This window comes from Takifugu flavidus, chromosome 9 (assembly GCF_003711565.1).
Source record: "Takifugu flavidus isolate HTHZ2018 chromosome 9, ASM371156v2, whole genome shotgun sequence".
Lineage (NCBI taxonomy): Eukaryota > Metazoa > Chordata > Actinopteri > Tetraodontiformes > Tetraodontidae > Takifugu > Takifugu flavidus.
The window spans coordinates 4907457-4930172 of NC_079528.1; the positions used below are offsets into that span (position 1 = coordinate 4907457).

The following is a 22716-nucleotide window of genomic DNA, read 5'->3' on the forward strand; positions in this document are numbered from 1 at the left end:
AACAGAGATGCTGCATACAATAAACTACCGACTAGCTCAGGATCTCTGCCTTGCATCAGAATAACCAGCAAGCTCTAAACAATGGGATACTTACAGTGATGGCAGCACTCTGCATTCCAGGATGTGTGCTTCTGTACAATCTAGGGTAAATTTACGTTATGTGTCTTGTCCTTTGATAAGGATGCACAAGAATCAAGAACTCGGCCCGGCATAGATTGGTTTCTTATCTGTCTGCTGCACCTGTATGTTCTCATAGTAAACTTTATCGTGTGTCTGTGTGCTAAACACACGGAAATCCTTTGCTGTTTCGGGGACAAAGAGTGCGACTCACATTGGCCCACGATGCCCGCCAGAGCGGTCTTGAACTTTTCTTTGGCCTCTTCCATCTCCTTCTCGTGCTGGCTCTTCTCGGTGGTCAGCCGGCGGATGTGACCGTTGGAGGACTGGATCATGGAGTAGAAGTTGTTGGCGTTGCGGCGGTTGACCTCGCCTCTTTCCAACCAGGTCAAAAGGACGTGCACTGCTTCTGCGAACTTGCCGTCATCTGGCCCAAACCAGAAGAGAGAGAGAAATAGAGGAGAGCCAAAATAAATACAATCCTCTGGTCTCTGGAGGATGGTCGCAACAAGAGGGAGGAGGACAAGCATAAGGGCAAGGAGCAGATATGGGGCAGTAAATGCAGATATAAATACAGGCATGTTTAAATAAATAGAGAACTAGAGAAGGCAAGGATTTATGGGAGATGATGTTTAAAAGGTTATACAGTATGAAAACAAAAGGAGAAGAGAGGGAAAAAAGACTTGTGTACTGTTGGATTAGTCTGTAACATTCTTTAACAGCAGACACGCTTCAGAGATCAAAACTAAAGCCAAGTGAGAGGCTTGTCCAGAGGTTTTGGTTTATTTTGACAAGCTTTCTTGGCTTTAGATAAGAAAATCGATTGATTCTTTCAATGTGCCCTTAAGCATCAGAGGATGAACAGATATGACCTCATACTTACCTAACCTGGGTGGAACAAGCCTGTTTCCATCTCAAAATGGTCCTGCATCTTGCATTTTCCACCCTATTTTATTGTGGAATTTAAGGTTCATTGTTGTTCGCTGACTGAATTGATCAAATGTTCCACTGTTGTCGACTAGGGAACACATTCAGTTAGCTCTTGGTAACGACTACTTCAGAAGTTCATGTCACATAGGTTCAAATCAAATAAACCACAAAGAAAATCCTTTAAAAAAAAAAAAGAAAATAAAAATTCCAAATCCACTTTGTGCCCCAAGATTCAACTTGAAGTACATAATACATCTTGAAATGTTTTCCCCACGACTCCAGAGGGAGGCAGGATGACTCAAACATTCACTTTCAATATTTCAGCTAAGATAATTCAGGTATAAACTGGCAAAGCTATACAAGTGTTTTCACTATAGAAAACAAATCCCAGATTATGGCAGAGTTAGACTTGTTTACACCACTGCCGGTTAAAAGCTGAAAAGACAAATTCAGGTGGTTTGAGAGGAAAAGCTCCAGACTGTCACAGCTCATTAGCGAAACAGGTTTATTCAGCCAACAACAAAAATGGGAGAAGGGGGGAGAAGGAAGGGGGATGGAAGAAAGAGAGAGGTACAGAGAGTGCAGAGAGCAGATAAGAGGGAACAACAAGTGCTGAGGGTGAGAAGATACCCAACCTTTGTTACTCTGCTGTAGCCTTTGTTAAACTTTGAAAACAAACTTCCAGAGTTTGAAACAGCTTTTACCAGATGTGCCAGCACGGAGAAGATCGCCTGATTATTATTGGGTTTGCTTACAAATGATTAAACAAACCTCCTCCTTCTTTGCTTATTTTCTTTTCACTTTTTAGACAGCATTATTTAAAATTCACAGTATACTGGTGTTATACTGGGATCTATTATTCATTCTTTGTTGTGGCCACAACCTTCATGAAATCCAAAGCTAACTCATATATGATTGAAAGGTCTCCCAACCTTTGATCTTTTCCCCCAGCTGGCTGCACTCGTGTTCAGAGTAGTGGACTATCGGAGGGGGGGATGGCGGTCGGAGCCGATCCTCCTCCATCTTGCGCCGGTGCCTCTCCTCTCTGGCCAACATGCGCTGGCGACATTCCCACTCATAAAGATCATCCCTGGCCTGGGCAAAGTCCACGTGGAGACGGCCTGTGTCTTTTTTGTCCGTGCTGGAGCCTAACCGGATACGATAACCTAGGCAAAGGTGTGAAAAGAGTTGACATTTGCCAGAGAAATGAGTGTTCGTTCCCCCATTTTGATCCAGAATAAAACCTTGATTGTACCAGCCATTACCTATTTTGGCATCAGGACACAGTTCCTTCAAATATTTATGAGCTGCAATGAGCTTCAGCTGCATTTTGGAATGATACATAAAACATCATCCTGCCGTATCCTTCTATTTAACAGTACGAAGATGAAGAGGAAGGAATGCACGAGGGGGACAAAAGGTCCACGGATTGTAATTTTTGGCGGCCGTCGCTGTCACACTTCCCCCTCATGCGACAGCTGCCCTTTTATTCAGGTTCACTTCTCAGTGATTTTGCTAATACTCAGTTTAATTTAGCTTTACATCCTCTAGAATAAAAAAAAGAGGAAAAATAGAATTGTTGAATTAGGTACACTGTGCATCTTTTTAATGCAAATGAAAAACAAGCCTGGGGGCATGGAGCCGAGTCAATTTGAGAGCGGCACTGAAGACAGGAGCAGGGGACTCAACACGCGTGTGCTTTACTCCGTGTGCTGCGACTTTCCTTCCACCTGAGCTTCTAACAGGCAGACTTCACATATTTTCCAGGATACTGTCATTCAAACTGGCAACAGGAGGCTTTTTTGCAGCACAGACTGACATAATTGTTATTTTATTCCTGGATCATAATCTTTCCATTTATCCACACGCATCCCGCCTTACTCAACTGCCTCGAATGATTGGAAAATGATTCGAAATTTTTAATTGAACTGGTTAAAATGAACATGTGTGTGCGTGTGTGTGAGTGTATTTGTGCTCCGTGTGTGGCAGAGTAACGATGTGGAGTGCGTTTTATCGGGCGGCCCCCACCTACTGCCAACACAGAGAAGAAGTAGTGACATATTTCAGGGCAACAAGAAACAGAAAAGGGGTGTTTTGGGGTTGAGAGGCAGCTTCAAACTCCCAGTCTAACACAAGCTCAATATTTCAAATGAGGACAACTCTACGCTGAGGCGGCTGCCTTCTGTGTTGGCACAGGTTGAGTACATCTGCAGGTATTATTTATGGGGGAAATACGCAGCTCTGTCATCGGGCTAATATAGAGGTCCAACAGCTCACAAAACTGCTGAATGGCTTTGTTGGCTATAATCTCCAAAATAATGAAATGGTAATTTAAGTGCCCCTGTAAAAACATTCTCCTCTTTTAGAAGAATTCTTCTTTCCTTTGTCTTTATTCATACTAACTTTTAAAATGTCATTTCCCCATCTCGATTTAGACAGCAGAACACAAACTGGGGAGCCATGATTAATGTGATGAAAGCTTTGGGTATGAGCACTAAAAGAAAGTGGAATAACATCTGTTGCTATGGAGAATAAAGTATGAATCACAATCAAACCATTGGTGTGGAATGATGTATGCATGCAATTATTCAAGCACATATCCTGTCATTCACACCACAAATTCAAAAATCAGTGACGTATGTTTCTGCTTGAAATCGTCGGCTCTTAACAATGACTTGAGTGAAGATTGCATATGTGTGTAGAAAATGGAACAAATATTGCACATTTAATTAGATATATGTGGTGCTTTGCACATGTTCACAAACCATAAAGCATTTACATACCCGTGGCCATTGATCTGTGTTTATTGCTGCATTATTAGAACACTGGTTGTGCTCAACTGTGCTCTTATACATTCAAAACTCCCTTTTGGTTTTCTGTTACTGTGTGGCCTGTGCAAAAGTTAAAAACAAACAAAACAATTACTGTATTTGTGCATTAAATCACGAGTACGGGGCTCTGCTACGCATCCATGGAGGGGGTGGAGGGATGTCATGTCGCATCTGTGGTCGCTCAGCAAACAAAAAACTCTAATTATCCACACCTACTCACTCATTATCAAAGAAAACACAAATTGTTAATTAAAGCTGCAATCGGCATAAAGGTTCTGCAGCTGACGCACTCTTGGATTGGGAGAATGGTTGCGATGGGTGAATCACGCAAACTGCATTAACAGGTTATTCACAGGTTTAAAACGCAAGAAATAACAGGTCTGAACTGAAAACACTTTCAGACTCCTGAGTGAATCTCTGGCTGATGCCCTCGACAGGTTTGGTGTGCAGTTAATGTAGAAATGATCCTCTTTTTCTTCAGAACACATGAGCAGATTTAATATCCTCACGTGCCTCCATTAAAGGAAAGGGTCAGCAATGAAACGTTCTGCTGTTTATGCTGGTTTCTGGGCTGGCCCATGACGCTGCTGCTTCCTTAATGTGTTGGTGGTATGTGAGAGAATGCTGAAGTTCCACCTGTCTTCAGCCAGTGTTTGCACATGAATAATCTAAATGACTGCACTCATGTTGGGTGAATGGTGAACTGAATGCACCCTCTGCAAGAGAATGAACATGACAATGACTGTGGGAAGCGTGTTCTTCTGGACTAAATGACTCTCATGCTACTGGGATGCAGGTAGACAGCAAATAGCTAAATAACTACAGCTTTTAGATTCTTGTTGATGGTCCAAGTCCTATTTTTCCATCCAGGAACTGCTACCACACTCCTGTCACATGAAGGTGTGTATTCTCATGCACCCAGGAGCCCACTCCTCCAGTATATCATCTGAGAAGACCTCATGCCAGTATCTTCCACTTTATTCCTTTGAACAGTGTTGTTTTACACCTGGTTACAACCTTTGAGGTAATTTACACACATGAATTTGGGTAAAATTCAAGGTAGAACACTGTGAGAAGCTATTATGTTTGATACAATTTAAAGCGCTACTTGTTTGAGGCTCCATATGTAAAGCTGGAAATACATCAAAAGAGGAAGGCTGAGTCTGTATTAAAAGAGTTGGTTGTTGCAAAGATTCAGTTCATTCCCATGACAATTTCCCTTAAAGATGAATGCACAGACATCAGAAAGAATGCCAGGAATACTGTGTAACATTAATTTATTTATTGCTTCCTGCAACAGATAATGACGCAGGGAATGTTTCTCTCTGTAGATCAGCTCTCATACACCATTGCTGATGTTTTTATAGGCTATAATGAGCCAATAAGCTTCATTTGTCTCTGCACACAGATGTGCGACAAACATGTTAAGGCCTGTATGTTAGCATTTCAGGTAGTGAGAGCTAATCAATGTTTTGATGAATCACAGACTAAAGTCAACCACAGAGCCACTCAGGTTTATCTGGCTTTAAACAAAACACCAAAAACATTGGATTTTTTTTGAAGGGGTATTTGAATTACCTTCAGGCTACATAAGTTAGGTGCAACTTCCTGTAGTGTTTTCATCTTAAAAGTTGGATACTTAACAGAAACTTGCAGATATGATAATTGGGAGCTTTTAAATTATGTTGTGGGCCCCATCAATAAACCCGTTGATGTGCTCTTGTTCGCCTAAAGAAAAATATTTGGAGCCAAATGATTATTTTTACACTAGCCCGACTTCAGCCATTAAGGCATCAGAAAACTATTTGGGTATTACTTGTGTGTTTGATTAAAATACATGAAATAATTCTACAGTAAAATGAAGAAATATGATTGCTCACCTGACAGGAAGAGAGCCTTGTCTACTGTGACCTCTTCAGCAAATCTTATATGGCAGAAGTTTTTCTTGCTTTTGCGTATGGCTGTGATATCGCCACACTGTCCGAACACTTCCATGATGAGCTGTTCTGTGGCGTTCTCGGGTAAACCTCCAACAAACACTGTCTTACAACCGGGAGGGCGCTCTCTGGTGGCTGGAGGAGGAAGATCTGAAATAAGAAGGAGAAAAGAAATACATGAATAAATTAAATTAGGACCTGTTTTGTTGGCCAACAGAGGAAGGGACAACAGGAAAACAAATAAATACAGAGCGAATTTTAACATTACCTTCTTAGCGAAGGAAAAAAATAATCCAATGAGAAGAGACGCTATAATGAATTTCTAAAAATAGAAGATGAAAACCAAAGGAAATATGCAATATCCAGCAGAGATAAATGGAAAATAAAACTAAAAAGGCAAGAGTAATCTATAATGAGAAGGCCTAGGTCCTATAAACAAGGAGAAAAATCAATGGAGTCTGCAAAACACACTACTTCTTACCTAAGAAACCGCTAATGATTCATGCATAAAGAATGATAACGTAGAGCAATATGTTAAAATCTTTCCGGGTTAGACAAACGTTAATTTCGAACCATCCCATGCATGAAAATTAAATTCTTTTTTTGGCTAGGGAGTGATTGTAAATCCTCTCGTGTGGAAGGTTCCCTGCATTGCACAAATCACTTATTCAACAGAGATGAGTGTTGACTGATCTAATCTCCAATAGATCAGGCTTCTCATCCATGAGGAATGTGATTAGCGAGGGCTATGAGGAGGGAACCAGCTAATCAGTGAAATGCTGAAAATGACAGAGATAGTGCTGCTTCCCCGTGTGCTGCAGTGAGGCTGCGTTGAAGTCACCTGTCTGACACCACGGAAGCATCTCGGTTCAATAATCCGCTGAAACATTCTCCGAGGTTTCCGATATTCTCGGAGTCTTTGTCAAAATGATGGTTGACATTTTAGTCACAGTTAAAACTGCTGTTTGTGGAAACGTTAATAAATTGTTATGAATTTCGTTATGATTGTGATATTGATATTTCTTAAAGAACTGGCTCCATTTTGTTCTGCATTTTAAGAACGTTCTCTGGAGAAAACACGGACCAATTAGGAACCCAAACTCGGCTTTTGCCAAAAGAAGGCCGGGATGACATCAGTATGGATCATTAGTGAAACCATCTGTTATTGGTGTTAGATGCCCAACACTGGTACAGCACGGTAATGAGTAAATGCTGAGGGGAAAATATGTGACATCAACTGAGTTTTTCCCCTCTGCTTAAAACTACATTTTCATTGCAATTTGACAGGCACTTGCCTGAAGTCTTTCTTCTCCTTTTGCTTTATATGTCACAGGTAAAGCAAAGGAAAAATGTTATTGCTTGACCTCCAGAGTCGGTGGATTAAGCTGGTCCAGTTGAGATGGGCTGAAAATATGAAGCAAGAGCTCAAGAGTTCAAAAATAAGTGACCTTTTCAGTCTGTAAGTAGATTATGGTGCTGATAGAGTGTCCAGAATGTGTGGACATAGGCTCAGTGTGAGGACTCCATGTGTTATGCTGAAAAAGGTTTATATTTTTACTGTAATGAGCTCTGGATATTATTGTTCAGCTGTAAAATTATCACTATTCTCTTAGATTGGCTCTCATCTCTGGTCCTGGCTGCTCTTCTGACTCCTGCCGCTCAATGCAGAACAGAAACAGAACCTCTTATACATTTATGGTGTCCTGATTTAAATAAAACAAATACGTTTGATCACACAGAACAGGGGATAAACTCTAAGCTACTGTATTTTTGTGAAAATAAAACATAAGAACACCTGAGGCGGGATGGTGGAAGCAGCTCTGACAAGAGTAGCAATAATTAGACCTTAGAGTTTCTGCCTGACAAAATCAATAAAGTTTAGGTCCAATTTCCCATCTTAATATTAACACCTCTGAGCAACATGATGCAAGGAGACGGATGAACATAGTGGATTATGAACAAAGGTAAATGTAAATTGCTTCCTATATCTAGGGTTAATTGATTTTTCTACACCAACCTGTTTTACCTTCACTCAGTATGGGAGCTTTTCTACATCAATGCAAACAGAACCTAATTCTCAGCACTGGCAGCATTGCCACACACTTGTCTGTTACACTAATGCGGGTCATCACCATCCATCACGTTGACTGGCTAAACAACACCCTTTTATGGCCTGTGGGGAGACCACGGGGAGGAGGCTTCAACCCTCGAAGGACTGCTATTCACAAGACAAACTGCACGCGCTCACAGCTAAACACAGCTCTTTATTCAAGTCACACATAGACCAACCAAACCAACAAACACTGAGATTTATCGCAGCATCAGGTGCTAACATGCTTCCCTCTCTGCTACAATGCCCATCAGGGTGTCACTCAGGCCTTCACGAAACGGTAATTCAACTAAATAACAGTGGACATACACTCACAGCATCACAACAGCACTCAAAATAATCAAGACATGAGCAGATGGTGTCATGTTAGGCATTGAACATAGATTTTTCTTTCATGGGTAATATATTAGCATATTAAACATGCTGTGCATCCCAGCGACTGTGATAGCGCGCATTTAGAAGTTAAATCCAGTAATTACTATTCTCCTCACCGAGAGATGAATCCTACAAGCCAAGCATGTTAATTTCCCTTTTGTTGTGTGGAAAGACCATTGGCATAACTGAAATATGACAATGTGTCTCCATGACGCATAAACGGATCTCAAACACGAGCGCTGCCATCCCGCCAGACTCGTTGCATCTGTGATTGGCTGGTGGAGGCACAGCATCAGCTTTCCACCCAAACATGTCACCCACCCTTTTCTGGCACTAAATTACAGCTAAACGCATCTTCAGTTTAATATGTGTTGTTGATCAGGGCCTGTTCATGGCCTCCACTGCAGCCGGGTAACCGGGGGGAGAACAAGGTCTTTTTGACCCACTTTTCACTCATCTTGAAAACCTTTAACAGAGCAAACAACAGTCAAACAAGAGGTCTTCATTTACTCCCACCAAGTGAAGAAAGGAGGGTTCGCAGCTTTAATTTAAAAACACACCCACCACATCCACAGCTTGACGACTCGACTGCTCTTTAACTACATGTTTTCATGTGAAAGAAGTTCTTCATAAGTATTTATTTTTACACAGTCCTGAGGGAAAATCTAAAATTTTGCTGGAGGGTTTGGCATCTGTTTTAGGTCCAAGAGTAGTTTTCAGCACTGAGGAACAGTCGAGAGTTACATTTTTTCTATGTCTGTGATTTATGGGAGTGGATTTTCAACTCTCTAATGTTGCACATAAATGCTTTTGCTAGACAGTTTCTTCCAGTGTGCCTCCTCCTCTACAACAAAGAAAAATAATGAAAATAAATAAATAAATAATAATTCAGGTTTTGGATTAAATTAATTGAATCCTCAGTGACTAATTAAGAATAAGCAACACTGAACGGACGGATGGATGGATGGATGGACGGATGGATGGATGGATGGACGGACGGACGGATGGATGGATGGATGGATGGATGTGCTTACGTGTACAGGTGAATAACATGCACACTTACAGAAACACAGCATCATGGACTTCAAAGCTGTTGTGAAGTATTCCTCAGGAAAACTCTAAGAATTGAGAGGGTCAAAGAACCAACACGCCGTGTCTGTCCTCCCTGATCACTAAATGAAGACCAGAGGTAAAAATATCCCACGTGGGAGTTTTCAAAAACCACGCTGGGTGAGTGGAAAAGGTGAACAAGAGCAGGGTTAGGGTTAGGAGATTGATGAAACAAACAGGAAAGAAGCAGTAAAAAGGTTCTGAGAGTTCTGAGACTGTGTGCAGGTAGTAAAGGTTATGAACAGATGAATGGAGCGTATGAGAACCATTGAACAGTTTAAGTTCAGGTCAACAAAAGGAGAACCTGCACAGCGTTTGGTTGAGTGAGCAACTAGAGGGGCCTGAATACTCACAATATACACCACAGACTGTTATATTTGTCAAAATATCTGAATAATGATAAGGTCACTTTCCCTTTGCTGTTCTTTAGCTCCAGCAGCAATAGTTGCTTCATTGCCCCCCGGTGACTCCAGTCATCACAGCAGACTGGAGGCTTTTATTTGACTTGATTATTAGAAGCAGTATAAAGTAATTGTTTGTTGACTCATAACTAAAAATATTCCATGTGTGAGGCACTTCTGAAACCGTGCAATATGAAATGATTCACAACTCTGCTCTCATTACTACTTCAGCCCAATCTAAGAGAAATAAGAGTTTAAAAACCCATTTGAGCTTTTTGTTCGGATCAAAAACCAGCATCTTGACACGGTTTTATTTAAAGAAACAGCAGTGATAAATGTTGGCGATGCATATGGTAGAAAGAATCAAGTATTTCTTTTCTAGTTGTCTCCCGTTGAAGCGAGTGATCATGTCCCTGAGGGACAGTCCAGCTCAATTGAGTGCAGGGACTGGTACAGTAGGACATCTCCCCCTGGGCTCCGTTTCTTTTTCTACACCAATTTACCTGTATCTCACACTGAATCTAACCTCAGTTATAAAGAAGAAAATCAGAGTTCGCTGGAGAAAGGGTGAGCCACCGAGCGCTAAATTACACTGAAAACGAGCACCAATTGAAGAAATCAGTGACAAATGTGGGCAGGTTTTGGTGTGAGACCATCTCACATTGTTAGGTTAACCCTGGAGCGTGTTCAGGTAATAAATCCCTTTCACACAAGCGTTGTAAGCCGACTTAATCAAGATGTTGTCCAGCAGGACAGTAGGTTTGAACACAATTATCATCTTTCACCTGGACTAAATCCAACCGGGTGAAATGTTTTAACTTCCGAGCAGCAGAGACACCTCAAGAGCAGCATCCTGTGCAGACACATTAGTGCACATCGCGGAGCACGACCAGAAAGACAGATCAAAATAGGGCAACTTAAGAGCATATTGCAACCAGATAAAAGCCTATGGTTCCACCGCCAGATAATCATTTGCATCTTTTCCAATTTACCAACGCTCGGGTACTAACTGTCCCTTAGTAAATTACTTTTCAGGTAGAAACATCACTCATTTTCTCCAGCTTTAAAGCCACCGGGGTCCGATTCGCCTTCAATGTTGTCATAAGAGGCAGCCTGAAACGACAATGCCGCTCAGATGGTTTAGCATCTTAGGTTAAAGTTATTCCCTTTTAAAGAGGAGAATTAAGGCCAGCGGCTTCTCTTCTGATGTCCTTTTCAAAATACTTGGCTTAGAGATGAACTTTCTTTGTAGTATTGCGATAGGTAAGAATGTCTTAGGAAAGATGGGGATCAGAAAACGAGTGAAGTGTAACTGGGGCAGAGCACAAAGGCAGCAGGTGGAGGAAGTATCAAGAGTGAAGGAGAGCAGCCCTGTCAGGATAAGCTAAGGCAAGTTTGTGTTCCGCTCTGAGCACATTGCACACATTTAATTAGGATCTCAAGTGATGAATACATGAAACGGGCTTCATTTTTGCAGAAGGATGCCAATTTGATGTTTACAATTTCTAAACATGCCGAGCTTCCAGCCTCCAGGTTGTGCTCATTATGCGCTCATTTCCCGATAAACGGAACAGTGACACAGATGTCGAACCTTTTATCGGCTTTTCCCTCGGCGCAACACGGAGAAGCTGACAGTAGATCGTAAACTATGGTGTGTACACGCACAGAACGGTAAAATAAAGTGCAGGTTCTGTGTGTGGCGCCGTACTAAATGTAGCTGAGGTGGAATCTTTGTTTTAGCTCACCTTGAAGATGACATGCAAGGCTTATTTGAAGAAAATCCCAAGACTTCAACTTTTCAGAAGTAACAAATCTAAAATGTGAAAGTGGGAACAATAGAAGCACCCCCGCTAACTCTGGATAATTGAAAGGCTGCGTTGTGACAAACCAAAAGAACAATAGTTTGTGCTCTGCACTGCTGGTTAGACTATAGAAGTGTGTGTGGCTAAAGTTGGATTTCACCAGCTTCTGTGAGTAGGTTTGATATTGGGAGTGCCTCTACAACCAAAATCAGTTTCCAGCTGTTGCTTTGGGCTTTGTTTAAAGTGATGCACGTATAAAATGGTCAATATTTGTCAAAAGAAAAGCCTAAGAGATTAAAAATTAAGTCGACCCTCTCCTAGAAATTGCTAGTGTCAGAAAAAAAGGTTGTAAAACTGGCTCTGGCATGCACATGCAGGTTTATATCATATGAGCAAACAATGGAGGATTAATGTGATTAAGTGACTTACTGGGGTTCGGGGGGAACAGGGTGCAGCTCTTGCAGTGGATGATCTCCTTAATAAGCGACAGTTCCTGAGACACAGGTGCCGGAACCATACCGAGGCCGGGCATCAAGGGATTAAGGGGTGTAATTCCAGCCATCATTCCGAGGTTGGGGTCAAAGTCTGAAAGCGAGGAAAGAAGTGAGATTATTCCCCAGATTCGGTGACTAAAAAACACAACACAGATACAATAAAGCTGACTTAACCTCAGCTGACACGTCGGCGCTCTATTCACTGGTTGTTCATTGAGTGGCAGTGACACACAAGCAGCATACACAGGAAAGATTACGCCGCCATTCATGAATAAATCATCTTGTAAACAACATGCATATTTTAAGAAGTTTTACAGGGGTGAGCAATTCTCTGTCACTGCCGTTGGTTGGATAATGACCTCGATGATATTGTGCACAGTAGGTTGCAAAAGAAGAGAGCTTTATTTAGATTTACACTGCAGCGCTGCACTGGCATCCACAGCAACACGTGCCTTTGTGCACACATGTGGAGCTTTTTGAAATGGAAATGATGCTGGCCTCCAGTACATGCCTCACATTACCTGCAGAGCATTGGGAGTCGGCAATTACGCCAGAGGGTGTCTGATGTAAATGCAGCTTCATACGTGCACAAAGGAGCTCTGCTAACTGACACAAATCTCTCAAGATGATATCAGTACAGACACTATTCTAGCTAATGCGCCTGCCTAGAAAAGAATTGTCCATCCTTTAGCTACCATGCTGCTATAGGTCGGAGCTGCCGGGGTTACATGAACAAAGTACTAGCATGTATGATGTATGTGTCTGTTCCTCCCCTCTTCTGTCCTTCCCCCTTGCTCTATGCCCCCCTCACTCAGCCGCCCATCAGCAGGGTGGTTACCCCCAGATGAGCCTAGTCCTGCTGAAGGTGTCCTGTAAAAAGAAAGTTTATCTCTTTTCTGGTTTCTTTATCAAAGCATAAGGCTGGACCATATCAAAATAAGGAAAGAAAAAGCAACAGGGTCTAGAACCCTCTGACTGTAGAAAGAAAAGATGTGTGTTTTCCATTATAGTTTTGAGAAGTCTAATCATCAACGGCAGTGAACGAGAAATAACATTTTTTTTTAGAGTGTACAGCATTCAGAGGAAACATATTATTCATTTCTTTCATGTGATTTCCCCTCAAGCTTTGGTAGCAAATTGGTAAATTGAATACCTCTCAGGGAATGAGAAAAGAAAAGTGCACATTACATAAAACTCTGAACGGGTCCCTTGAGGCTAAGAGGCTGGAATAAAAAAATAAATAAACTGACTGAAGGACAAAATGGGGGAAGACAGTCAACAAATTGAGAGAGAAAGAGAGAGAGAGAGAATGAACACACAAATCAAATAAAAGGAAGGAAAATATAAGGAAATGACATCTATGTTGATGATCTATGTCAACAAATCAGAGAAAACAGGTGGTAAAGTGCACTTTGCTCCCTAGCAATTCATAGCTCTTCCTCTCCAGATTACTGTGAAGGCAAATAAGACTTTTACCAGGAGGTCGGATAAGAAGAGTTCAGAGAAAATGGGAGATTTTCGCAATCAAGACCTTGAATGTGAAAGACAGAATTCTGTTTAGGAAGCAACTCCAGAGCTAGTAGCACAGAAATAGATCTAAAGCTAAGGTTGTGTTTGGGGAGAGTTCTTTGAATCACACCTTCATCAATGTCCCAGTCTGATGTTATACGTATCTGGTGATTAACAAAAACTAATTTTAACAAGTTCAGGGACAAAAACAATAAAAGATTCATTGATTTGAAACAGAACACTCCAGCTCTCCATTAAACTTTAAAATGTTACTGAAAAATTAAAAGTCTGCATTAAAAAAACATATAAAAGTGTAAATGTCAACATAATATTTTAGGCAGGTCTCCCGAAATAGGACATAATCAAACAGATTCAACGTTCTAACATCAATTAATGAAGTGAAAATAGGACCATTTAAAGAAAGAGTAATGTTTTTAAAAAGCAAGGGAGTCTGGACATTTTATTCTGGTCTGTAAAAACAACGCAGGAATGATCCCACCTACAAGCACTCATGGCGTTCCACTGGTGTTTTGGGGATCTGGAGGGATTTAAGGGCTTTTCTTCACGACCCGTAAAGGGAAAATAAAACCACTATCTTCTCACATATAGACAGAGTGGGTGAAGAAAACAAAGTCTTTTAACATTTTCTTCCATTCATTTTTATTCCAACATTCAAAACAGATAAACGCTGCAAATTTGAGACACCGGCTGTAAATGTGCTCTATGGAAGACAAGCTGTGGTCTTTAACGACTGGCCCTTTTCAGATATTTTAAGGATATGCTCAACTCTTAAGTATTGGCTTTATGTTAGTGACTCAATGGTCTAATAAAGTGCAATAGAGAATATTTTAGGGTAAGGTCTGTTGTTTCCACAGGTTTGAGGAAGAATTGTAGAAGTGGACGTGACAATATTGCAACCTCATGACAAAAAACAGAGCAGCTCTTGACATTTGCAGGGGACAGTTATTATAATCTTGTGTTGACTGCTGCACTTAACTTTGCAAAAGGAAAAAGGTTGAGATTGCCATGTTGCTCCTTTCCTGGGGCATTGAAAGTAATGGCAACGGCTCTGAAGCTGGAATGGGTCATTTGTTGCCTGTCACCATATATATTTTTTTCATTCTGGAGAGGAAACCTGCATGGTGAAAACGGTGTAGTAAAATAGAATTACAGCACTGCAGTTGTGTGAATCAAACTAGCCAGTTGTCCTGAATTTAATCTGTCCATCCAGACTAATAAAAGCACACCGGGCTGTCGGTAATTGATTCTGAATGACACAAGCGTAAACGTATATTCATGAACGTGACTTATGACTGTGTTGATTTTTAAGGAATCAGCATTTCTGGTGTAACATACAGTAATTACACCAACAGCCTGTTTTGTGCTGTTATACAAGATGCACAGAAAACAATTTACACGAGGAAGAGAAACATTGATCCATGTTAGGTTTCCAATTTGACCACGTGAGAGGAAAATCTTGGACTACGGAATGTGCTGCTACTTCACCGTCGCTACCTGCAGGGTCCTCTTGTTCGGAAAGTCACGTCTGCACGGCAGCATCAAATGGTCTCCACTAATCTTTGAGACTAAACTGGTATTAAACCAGCAGAGTGGCGCAGCCCACAGTGGCGTTCTTTGTATTCACCAAATCAGGCAGTTTCCATTGTCCGCATGAATCATCCCATGTGATTTTCTTGCCTGCGGCCACATATTCAGGGAAATGCTTGTTTGTTGTCTTATTTTCTGCTGTACCCCTTTGAGATTATGTATGCAATCTATTTTTGACAAAAGAGTCAATAAACTGCACACAGCAGATTGAGTCATCGACAGGAGGGCTACAGGAATCTGTTCAATTATACATCAACATATATTTAAAGAATTTAAAGGAATGAAATGAGCAAAAATGGAAATATGACACACAAAAAAACCCTGGGTTTCAGCAGGCAGGGACCTGTTTGCTAGGCTGGACATGAAATGGTTTAAATGCCTGTAACTGAGTGCTGATGGCTCAGTGACAGAGGAGAGTAGCACTTTATGTTTGACTCTCTCAAAACTTCACAGGAAGATTTAGAGCACCCAAGGGTCCTCTTGAAGAACAACAATAGAAACCTGGGGCCCGGTCCACCCACACACAGCAACACATCTGTCTGATCCCTTTACCATGCCTGTCTAGGACTAGATTCTCTCTCTCTCTCAGTAAAATTCACAAATATTACCCACACTCGTCATCCAATTGCAGCGACACTGGTAAGGGGACGTTTGCACACGTCAAAAGTCTTTTCATCACCTCTGATTTGAAACAAACTAGTTTTTCAAGGTGACTACTGTAAAGCTGTTCATCAGAGAAGTCAAGACTGGAGAATGGGATAAAATAAAGGCCTTTCATAATGGAAAGTTCCTGGCAAGCTACGCCCTCCTTCTTTCCACTTGTCGGTGATTTCCGGGGTAAACATCCCTTCCAGCAGTCAGTGGAGGGAGAGGGAGAGGGACGCACACAGTTGCTATGAGGCATCCTGGATAATATGGCTTAATGAGTCGAGCTAGCCACGCCACATGAATCCCGATGAATAATGGAACCTGCTTGGTTCAAATTATTCAAGTAGTCAGGCTTTTTCACTTGTGTTTATAAAAAGGAAAATGTTCCAAAGGAGAAATTAAAACAGAAAAAAGAAGTCATTATTACTGTTCAACAGTTTCCTTGGCTGTTATAAATCTTAATACCTCATAGAATTTAATATAGCTGCTGGTGATGGGCAGAACTGTCAGGAAGTCTCATCTGTGTTGCTCTAGAATTACCTCTATTTTTTCCCTACCCCAGACACAGTGCACACTGTATACTGTGTACTCTGTACGCCCACATCCTGCCAAAAACCTCTGGCATCGTACCAGCGCGGCTCCTCGGCACTCAGCAGAAATGGACACAGCATCCAGTCCAAGGACTGGAAAATGCTTGCGGCATAGGAAGAGCTGTCAGCTGATGTACGTATTTCCAGATGTTAATCCAGGTGAGCAAATTTGCTGATCTGTAGGACCCTGATTCATATCTGCAGGAGGATTAAGGCCTGTTTATATTGCTGGATGTGAGGCATGACATTAAGTTTTCATATATTCCATTGTGGGTTTATACTCTATGTATGTGTGTGTGTGTGTGTGTGTGTGTGTGTGTGTGTGTGTGTGCAGGGGTGGATGGGTTTCTTTCAACCAATCAGCCGCTGGGAGCAGCATAATGCAGCAAACAAAGTGCTGGTTATTTATCTAGTAACCAGTTGCTGGTCCCTGGAGCTGGATAATTCTTCAGGGTTTAGTTAGGACATGTAGGACCTTATAAATATGGGTAAAAAATGTTGTGTTTGTGGCCACTGAACAGCTATTGCTACCCCCCAAAAAACAACAGTAAATGGAGCCCTTTTTAGGCCCTTCAGTGGTAATAAACCAATGGTTAGATAAGGGTATTACACAGACGTAGAAAATGTAATGATGTTGCATGGATCTGCTCTGATGAAAACTTACAGCCTCTTACAGTCCGGTGCAGACTTGAAAATGTGGACCTCATGTGCTCTTAGCTCAGTCAAAGCAGTGCATCATTTCACACGGTCTCTCCTTTGAACTCATGGGAAAACAGATGAATGCTGATGTGATGGTGGGGGATGGGGTGAGGCCAGAGGTAAAAATCTACTCTTTGCCTTCTAAACTCTGGATGAGAAATGGTTTATAGATGTGGTCAACAGATCTTCAGTGGAAACAGGACAAGAGACTGTTCATCACTTCCCTGTAATGTCATCAGCTGACATCCCTCATTCTTAATGTGGTTTAGCGGGGGAGCACTAAAGCAGTCTCTGTGCTGTTATTGGCCCAGCAGAACTGCACACCAGACCAGTCAAAGCCACAAAAAACAAATACAAGACTCAGATTTAATTATGTTATATATTATGTTTAACTTTGGGTCCTAATCAAAAAGACGGGAAACCCGAAAGAGGTCAGTTCATTTTGAATCAATTCTTCTAACAAAAGTCAAAATGCTCCAACGTGAAAGATTATGCTTCATTTTGAGAGGAACCAAATTTCAGAAGAATGAGGCCATAGGTTCCCCAATCAAAAGTGGTTAAAAGTGCCAGAACTGGGACACATTTCAGACTGTCAAACTGTCTTTCTGTAACACAATCTGATTTGGGTGTGTGCTCTTTGAAAGTAAAACACAAAAATGAACTCTATGGCTTGCCATCTGCTTCAACTTAAGGTCTGGACATCCTCGAGGGAACAGTGGTGAACACTGTGAAAATACATGGTGAGTGCTCCTGGAAAAGCCTATTCTCTCCGTCTCTGTCAAATATCAGTGATGTTGAAACCAGATGTTGAGCCCGTCTGTTAATATAGGGGTTTTGGTACAGTTCACACAATTCACCTCAGAAGTGAGGAATGTGATCCACAACACATGTTTTATCCATGTACTTAAAATTCAGCAAAAAGTTTAGTTTATCAATCAAAAATTAGTTAAGCAACAGCTATGATTTTATGACTAAAATGCTTATAATGTGTCCAGAGGCTTCAGCGACTCACCGCTAAGCCAAAATCAAACCTGAAGCCTAATGACACAATCAGCACAAATATCAGATTAGAATACTTGTACGGCCCCTTTAATGTAGGAAATGGAAGATTACACCTAAAACCAGTCCTTGAAGAGTTCTGATATGGAAATCAATATATAGAAACCTATTAGCGGGTTAATCTATATAAAAACCAACCAAATATATAACCATGTATAAACCAACCAAAAGAAAGACAAAGTAGCACCGCCGTGCACAGAACACACCCTGTGGAAGAACAAGCATCACCAAAAGTGATGAAGTCAAAGAGGCAATAATCATGTCAACATCAGCCAGAACATTTGACTGCAGCCATAATAGCATCTGAATATGTAATCTCCCCTGCAGCATGCATGTTGGTCAGATTTCATCAAATTCAGTCACTGTAGTTCAGTAACTTGGAGTTCTCCACATCATATTGTTTCTACGTACGTGCTCCCAGGCTGTTGCAAAGCGCGTCTCTTTTTAATTATTTCCATGCGGGAACCGTGTTTGGAGAAACTGGATTAACACAAAACAACTGTGCGACGGGGACGACACGTGTTGGAACGTGACCTTTTTCAAGCCTAAATGGAGCTGTTAACTGGAAATAAACAGAGCTCGGCAGTCTGGAAACAATCAGAAACCAAAGCTCATTGAGAGAAGAGGTAATTCATGGAAGATTTGGTGCCTTAAAAGATGATTAATTTTGAGGAAAACAAGATGAAACCATTGAAAGGTTTACAAATGTCAGAGCAGGGTTGAAAAATCGCAACTCCAGCCTCGTATATTTGTCTATAACCCTCTAAACATAGGCATTTCTAAAGGCACAGTTGTTTTAGACATTTAGAAATACATTGAAAAAGAAACAGAACAAGAAAAATACAATGCTAAAAAAAACGGGTTCAACATGCTGAAGACACCAGAAAAACTCCATGGAGAGAAGGAAACCTTGACTCCTAGCTGCAGAGGAAAGCCACTCTCTCCTATAAAACACTGTCTGCACTAAGACAAACATAAAGTAATGACATTCAAAGCCCCTCAGTTCATCTGGAGAGATCAAAATTTCATTTCTGAAAACATGCACTGAGCTTTATGGCGATAGAGGCTCCTGAGGGCCCTGCCCACATCGGTCTGTTTATCCAGCCCTCCGTCTCAGTCTGTCTTTACTGGGCTGGAGCCGAGGAAAGACTGGGTGGTGAAAAAAATGCATTATGGCTTCAAAGTGGATGAAAAAGAGGCGGACTAACTGCTATGTATAAATCCTGGGCCGGCGAGCCATTTGGAAAGAACGAATCCAAACATGAATCAGACAAAAAGAGCTGTGTTAAAACTCATATTCATACACTGTTGCATCATTTTGAATCAACTTAATTCTACAGAAAGAATCGTATTACAATAAGGAGCAATATGGGACTACTTTATAGCAAGAGGCAATATTTCCCCTTCCACTGGGATGTGTTGTGTGCCGCCTGTCTTCTGACAACTTTTTCTGACTCAGTTCATCCTGAGTGTGAAAATGAGCTCTGCCCCGTGCAGATCAAATGAACAATGAGTGTTGAGATGTGGCCAGTTTACAGCAACTGACTCAGCTGTAATGAGATATAAATGAGACGATGAGCAATCCTGGCTGGCGGTGGGAGGGTGAGGGGTGTGAGAGAAGAATGGATGGCAGAAGAGAGGAATGAAGGGAAACGCCAGCTGTTCTTCCAGGTGATGCACTTGAGGATACACAGCTGTCCTTTTAACCTGTGTCTCCTCCTCTATCATCAGGCTTTCTGACGCCTGATGTTCAGTCCCAGTCCTGTGCCCCCACAGTAACTCTGTACAGGAGAGTCGACTTAATTAAAGGTCTCCTTGAGCATGTTCAGGCTTGTATAAACTGTTCTCACTTGCGATCTCCCTCACACTTTCTGCTTTGCTTGCTGATCCTGTGTGAATGTGATCTCCACAACCTTTTAATTATGTCTGCCAGTGTTGGACAAACACAAGTATAAGGGCTAATCAAATCAATCACAAGTCATGACCAGACTTGTTCCCTGTTCCAGTACCACAACCCTGGTTCATGAACACATCTTACTAGAGAACAATCCTAGCTTGACTCTTGCTATTTTTAATTCATAATAAGGTAAAAATGCCTACTTAATAATAAAGTCCAATATTCACTTTACACACAGTTCAAATCCTACTATCCTCTCAAAGTGTTTAATCTCCCGTGCTTTCAGATCTCCGTGCGTGGCATATTAACATCATCCTATGCAGTTATGTGTGTTGTACGTCTGTGTTTTTCTGACATGTGACGTTAAAAGAAGGTCATCCATTTAATGTAGTGAGGAGCAAATGGACGCCTGAATCAACACGAACCTGAAAGGATGTGTGAGGATCCAGATTCCTTTATTTCTGCCATGAGGCACAGCTCCTCTGCATCCTTTTATTTATTTATTTTCTAGGTCTTCAGTTGAAAGACTTTTGCTTCCATATCTGACGGATAGCAGACCGGAGCGAGTCCACGTAATTATCCTCATCGACTGTAGTGGGAAGAGTGTCTGTCCAAACTACACACACACTCAACAAATTTCAAATATGAAAGTGCATCTCTGCTGCGAAGTGTGAAGTGATTTCAGGAAAGCTTAAGAGAAAGGCTGAGAAGAGAACAAAACAAGACAGCGAGTGGGAGGTTGCTATTGAAGCTCATGCTATAGATGCAGGAGCCGCCATAAGGATGATAGTTTCAAATCAGACATTGATAGCACAAAATGAAAGAAATATCATTGTTTCTTGCTGTCTACGTGACTACGTGAAGAAGATCACCTTCTGACATAGCTTAATCAAAGTAATTCTGTCAACATATGGGCATAAACACAGAGGACTGTGTACATTTGAATAATATAAATCTTATTTTAGCTGAGAAAAAAATAGCATGGCTTTATTTTTAGTTTGAAACCATTGTTATGTTTTATTTTTGTTAGCAGAGTCAGAATGTATGCAGTCATGTGTGGTGCTGCACCTCTTGCTTTCCTCCCCAAAATGCTGTGATCTTTTTCCTGTAGCTGATCTGAACACGTCTGCGTCAAATTGAAAACATCTGTACTTTTCAGAAGGGCACCAGGGTTGTCACTGTGGCTTCATCTCAAGCAACTAATCGTACATCAGATGGCAAAAGACTTGTCACCCTTCACCAAAGTAATCAAGTAACTTGTTCTGGCTGCGTCTGACTTCATCCTGAGCTTCGTCAAGAACTAACATGGCAGAAAAGCACATTTGTTGGAACAGATCTGTGCTGGATGTTGCTGGTGTGTGTTAAGACCACCCTCCCAAATGTAGCTGGGTGGGTGGGGTGCAGATTGTGAATATTGTGTGAAGCAAGTGCAGCAAAAAAACACAGAATTAAAAACAAAAGACAGGTCATCCAGACACCTCTGCAAACACAGATCCACAATTACCGGTGCATATGAATATCCATCACAAACAAAATCTCTCTCGCCACAGTCAGTCAGAGCTGCCCGATTATTTAATGCATCAGAATCCCAACGTTAATTAAGTGTCAGATGACGCATGAGCTCCCACTTTCTTATCTTTAAAAGCCAGAGACAGACGGGTTACAACACTCACAGTTGAGGTCAAGTTGCTCAACAAGCGTGATTCAGGATTTTAAAACAAGAGTCTATAGAATAGTATAGATGAAGAGAGAATTGTGTGTATGAGGAGCGGAGGCGTCAAGTTTCCACAACCCACTTGTGCTGAATATCAGAGCATGTGTGGCTCACGCTCGCCAACCTGCCTCTCATCACGATTACAGAGAGACCAACAGGCTCCACCATGTGAAAAAGGGTCCCGGTGTCATCGCAGCACATATTCTACATCATTCTCCCCAGTGATGCGCCGACATTTAATATCATCCCGCGGCTGCATACATCCAAGTGGCAGGAAGATTGCACTTCTACTCATGTCTGTACGGAGTTATAAAATACAGACATCCATAACAATATAACCACTGACAAGTGAAATGAATAACATTGATTATGTGGTATAAAAGGTACCCGTCAATGGTGTGATGTACAACACACGTGCATGTGGCGCACAAATGTAAGCACAGTGAAACTCCCAATTTCCAAAACTACAATGTTCTTCAGCAGTTTGTACCCAGTAAACTGTCATAGAAAGGACCACAGAATGATGGAGGACATGGTTTGGTTCACCCAGAAAGCCACTTTGCTGAAGTTTTTCGATGATTCAGGAACTTTTAAACTTCCAAAACTGTCCAGGAATGAATGTGCCTATTAAAGGCAGGCTGTACCCACACCAGATGTTTTATGAGTCGCATCAATGCTGTGCCTGATTGTGTCCCTTCCTATTCATGGCGGGACACAAGTTCAGGTGATGTATTGGTTTTAGAAATCCACTTCAATGCTCATTCCAAGATCTTTGGAATGACTGGTAATACTACAACTACTCTTCTAGTTATTGACACTATCGTTGCAGCAGGATATTAAGATATTAGGAAATGCTAGTTCCAGTGTACAGGTTCCTGTTGCTGT

At 41.5% G+C, this 22716-nt stretch overlaps 1 protein-coding gene across 4 annotated transcripts in view; it reads right to left on the minus strand.

Annotated features, from left to right (window-relative positions):
- The window catches only part of enox2 (ecto-NOX disulfide-thiol exchanger 2), a 100501-nt gene that overhangs the window by 16900 nt on the left and 60885 nt on the right, over positions 1-22716 (minus strand). For all 4 annotated transcript variants that reach the window (XM_057043585.1, XM_057043586.1, XM_057043588.1 and 1 more), the window contains 4 exons: positions 12043-12198; positions 5759-5965; positions 1980-2213; positions 332-544 (listed from right to left, as the gene is read on the minus strand). In XM_057043585.1, coding sequence (XP_056899565.1) covers positions 332-544; positions 1980-2213; positions 5759-5965; positions 12043-12198 — 810 coding nt within the window. The remainder of the gene's footprint in view (positions 1-331; positions 545-1979; positions 2214-5758; positions 5966-12042; positions 12199-22716) is intronic.